Source organism: Trachymyrmex septentrionalis, unplaced genomic scaffold (assembly GCF_001594115.1).
Source record: "Trachymyrmex septentrionalis isolate Tsep2-gDNA-1 unplaced genomic scaffold, Tsep1.0 scaffold36, whole genome shotgun sequence".
Lineage (NCBI taxonomy): Eukaryota > Metazoa > Arthropoda > Insecta > Hymenoptera > Formicidae > Trachymyrmex > Trachymyrmex septentrionalis.
Window position 1 is genome coordinate 1,675,850 of NW_017305525.1, and position 4,439 is coordinate 1,680,288.

At 36.2% G+C, this 4,439-nt stretch overlaps 1 protein-coding gene across 1 annotated transcript in view; it reads right to left on the reverse strand.

Annotated features, from left to right (window-relative positions):
* The window catches only part of LOC108750339 (Down syndrome cell adhesion molecule-like protein Dscam2), a 144,295-nt gene that overhangs the window by 26,262 nt on the left and 113,594 nt on the right, over positions 1 to 4,439 (reverse strand). Inside the window, exons 6-7 of the mRNA XM_018489728.1 lie at positions 3,859 to 4,020; positions 2,955 to 3,238 (exon numbers count right to left, since the gene is read on the reverse strand). Coding sequence (XP_018345230.1) covers positions 2,955 to 3,238; positions 3,859 to 4,020 — 446 coding nt within the window. The remainder of the gene's footprint in view (positions 1 to 2,954; positions 3,239 to 3,858; positions 4,021 to 4,439) is intronic.

The following is a 4,439-nucleotide window of genomic DNA, read 5'->3' on the forward strand; positions in this document are numbered from 1 at the left end:
GTATAGTTATTATTATATTCCGTTATAGTATTCGAGATCCTTTTTTTTTTTTTGCAACACGGTCAGAATTTTACTGCAATAGGGTGTATAATAATTGGATTTATACTTTTATCTTTCTCTGGCATTCGCGATATCGTCGCAGCCATTTCCCGCGAAGCAATATAAAAACGGCAAATTAAAGCACTCGGACGTTAGTCGAATCGGTAAAAACGCGCGTTGCGGGCGCACACAGAGAGACGGCTTCGCTTGAAACACGAGGAATTCATTTTGAGTAATTTGGCAGTTCTGTTCGCTCGAGGAAATGACTTTTCTGCCGTCGCTTCTATTCTACTGCGTACCATAGAATTCGTGCATTTGTTCAAACGCTTGAAATTGTAGCGAGTGGAATTTTATGTATAGTAGCGATACACGATATTCGTATCGTGAATTTCATATGCTACTAGTAATACAAGAGAAAAAAGAAAGAGGAGAGAGAGAGAGAGAGAGAGAGAGAGAGAGAGAGAAGAGGAGAGATTTCCGGATATTAAATCATTAATAATCAATCATCGACATCGATTTTGTAATGGCAGCGACATTTTGCGCAAATCACTTCCTTCTCCAGTCGTCAATCGCAAGATGATTGAATCAATAAAACGTCCGCTAATCGCAAGAACCGGCAACTAGTCGGCCGATCGAATGCGTGCTACTACGTCGAGGGAATTTTACGAACGAGAGGTGCTTGAATTTCATAAAATGCACCTCGTACAATTTGCGCTCTCTTCGACCTGGGAAATGACTCGTTTTTTTTTTTTTTTTCTTTTAACAACCGCTCAAGTTCCGACTGGGCCGCAATGCCAGGCTGCTTTCCTCATCCTCGCGCACGGCAAAATTGCATCGGAGATAGCTTTGCCCCACTCGCTCGCGAAAGCCAGGGTGTCCTTGCCGCGTTGGTGTTCGCTCGCTCGAATTCTCTTTGACGTAAATTCCGTGCATTACTGACGCTGACGAGCGAGAGACACTAACTTCATTGTTGTTTCAAAGGCCTCTCCACCCTGCTGGTCGCCCTACCCTGGCACTCCCAGAACGACTGGTCTAGAATATACGAGGTGTGTCCGGTCACGGTGCGGCGCATTAATTATGTATTAACGACAGGTTCTTAAACGAATTTTTAATAGTTCGCGAATACTTTATATAAATATCCGTCGCTCTCGTCGCGACACTTTTGAAAATTTCCATCGTCGAATGTCTGGAAGCAAAATTCGAAATTAAATATCTGTGCTAAAGCACAATCCATTTGGAGGCTAAATTAAGTCGCTGACGAATTTTCAATTCATGGAGAAGGAAACTTCTTGATATCCCACTTAAATATTTTGTGTAATTGGAGTTGTAAAATTCTAATTACGGAATAAAAGTACAGAGGGGGAAACTCGACTTCAAATTCATCGATGATCTATTATTAAGATCGATATCCCGAGTAAGAGATGAACGAGAGAACGATAAACTCGTTGAGGTGCTGCAAGAACGATGCGCGAGGATGGGAGTGCACAGCTGCAAAACGAGGTAAAAGCGTTGTAAAAGAAGATTCCTCTCCACTTCAAAGTGATGCCTACCCTTCGACCGGTAGCCCGGCACGCGGCAGCAGCCGCCTCTTTGCCGAGTAATCGAGTTCTGTGTAACTTGATAGGTAGTATAACGCGGGCTGTCGATCGGTGCGCAGTGTCTTCTCTCTCGTTGGGACACCTTTGACAGCACCTTTCGAGGATGACACGAGAGTGAGAACAAGAGCGAGAGAGAAAGAGATTTTGTGTGTGTGTGTGTGTGTGTGTGTGTGTGAGAGAGAGAGAGAGAGGAGCGGGTCAATATCCTGGCGCAAGGAGATCGAGCCATCGTACTAAACGTCTTCGTTATTATATGGGTTATCTCTGGGAATAATATCCATACTCACGATCGGAACATTGTTATTAGTACTTTCCGCGTGAACCGTGAAACGAACGATTGTTCCACCGATCTTTAATAGTAAATGTATTTAATCGACGAAATGTCTCTTCTTTGTGCTCGAGTGGAGGGTTGCTCTTCCCCGCGTCACCGGGGTTAAAATTAAACTATCTTTATATATCTACGTAAAGTTGTTTCTCGCCAAGACGAGCATGATACTCTCTCGTGATGCTTTCTAAATTAGTTAAAGCACTTAATTCTTTGATGTTACTTCTGCAGTGTGGCATTATTAACATCCGAAATTGATTCTTTTACTTTACTATGCTATAATTTTTGTTTTTATTAAGAAGAGTGATATATACATTTTCTTGTTTATATCATTGTGCGTTTCGATTAAAAAAAAACTTGAAACTTGTTATAATATGTTTATTCCTATGGAATATTTTTACACAATATTTCTGTAGTATATACGTGATAAAATGCTATAGAGTGGCATTGAAGGATTAATATGTTTATTCAATTTCTCAAATATAACTTAAAAGTTCTATTAAATATACTGTTGCACGTTAAAGCAGCAATTTATGGTAATATCAATTTCTTAAATTAAATAACATTTCGTTATGTTTCACTTCCACGTATGTTAAAATATAAATTAATTCATTTCTGTGGTTAGTTCCAAAATAATATTAACGTACGCACTTAATAATTATTAAAGAGAGCCAAATTTAATATATTTTCTTGGGAAATTGTTTAAATCTATTATTTTAATTAAATTAATGATACATTAAATAAAAGTAGTAGCGATCTATATAAATAATAAAAAATAATTCAAATTAGATACAAATTGGCATTACATTAAATTTAATTTAGGATACAGTGTACCCTACAAAAATTTTCTAATTATTTCGTATTTCTATTATTTTCGACGTTTTTTCCACTAACATATCATATTTATTCTAAAATTCGAATTATGGTACTTTCTCGGGTAAATTTGTGATTCGTAACAGGGAAGATGGATACCGGAAAAAGTATTTACATACCGCCCAGTTGAAGTTCCGCTGATGCTTGAGCTGTATCGCCTTCCGACCTTCTCACAATGCACTGATACATGCCGCGGTCTTCCCTTCCAATTCCGTTGAGCTTCAGTAATTCCGATTGCCTTCCTGTCCCTGGAAGTTGCCGACCGTCCTTGTACCATGTGATAAAGTGCGGTCCAGCCTGCGGATGCGTACCGACCTCGCATCTGAACTCGGCGTTGCCACCTAAGTGAACACTGAGCAACGGAGGCGTCACTTCCACGTGAAGAGGCGCCGTCACAATTAACCTACACAATTTAAAAATTTGTGTTAAATTCAACACATTTTACGTGTCCCACATAGTCAGTCGAAAAACACAAATATCATGTAAAAACTTAACATAAACCATATACACTGACACAATTTATAAGTAAATTGTAGAAATATATTTCTTCATTTCTGTAAATTAATATTTATAACGTGTTAAATTAACATTTTATCTTTAAAATTTATGTTTTACTATACATAATTTTTATGTTAATTGTGCACTTACTCATAAATTGTGTTATTTTAATACTAAGAGATGTGAAATGATTATCAATTTAATATAAAATGTTCAAATAACACAAAAAATTACACTATGTTAATATTCGGATATATATTACAAAACATTTATAACAAAAATTTTGACAAGAGTTAATTTTAATACAAATGTTAAATGTTTTTTACGGTGTAGAATTGCAACAAGAACATCAATATTATTTACTGAAAATTGATAAATTCAGCATTACGAAATGATGCATAATGTGACGATTAAAGTAAAACGACGTAATTGAAACGCACGAAAATGGATAATAAATGGACTTTAGATAATGCAATAAAGTTGACATTTGAGAAATAATTTATTTGAGCTTTGAACTTCCATTACCTGATCTCAGCGCTCGCTTCGCCACCAGGATTAGAAGCGGAGCAGCGATATACACCGCTGTCTTCTAACGTTACTGCTTCGATGGCCAACACAGAACCGAGAAGTCTGGTTCTGGGTCCAGAGAGTACCAACATTGGCTCTGCTCCTGTTTGCGCAAACCACCTGCGAACAAAAATACTTTCAACTTAGTAACCATAAACATTATTATATTTTTTTTTTAGAAATTCACGATCTTAGCTTGTATGTGGATGGAATAAGTTTTTAGAAGGCACTTATACATTATATGAGTAAATTACAAATAAAATTAAAAATATATTGCGTTATGTATATTTGCTACAATAATACAATATAACTTAATAATTGTCATAAAGGAAAACGATAATATAAAGAAAAAAATATTGTACTTTGAAAGAATATCCTATTATTCCTTTACAATAAATTATTACGCCAAAATTGCATTTTAAGGTTATTATTCCAAAATCTTAATGAGATTCAAAGTCAAGACATTCAAATTTATTTTCTAGAATTTTTTTGTTTTCTGAATTGTGTCGTTGGTAAAGCAAATGAACATTATATATATA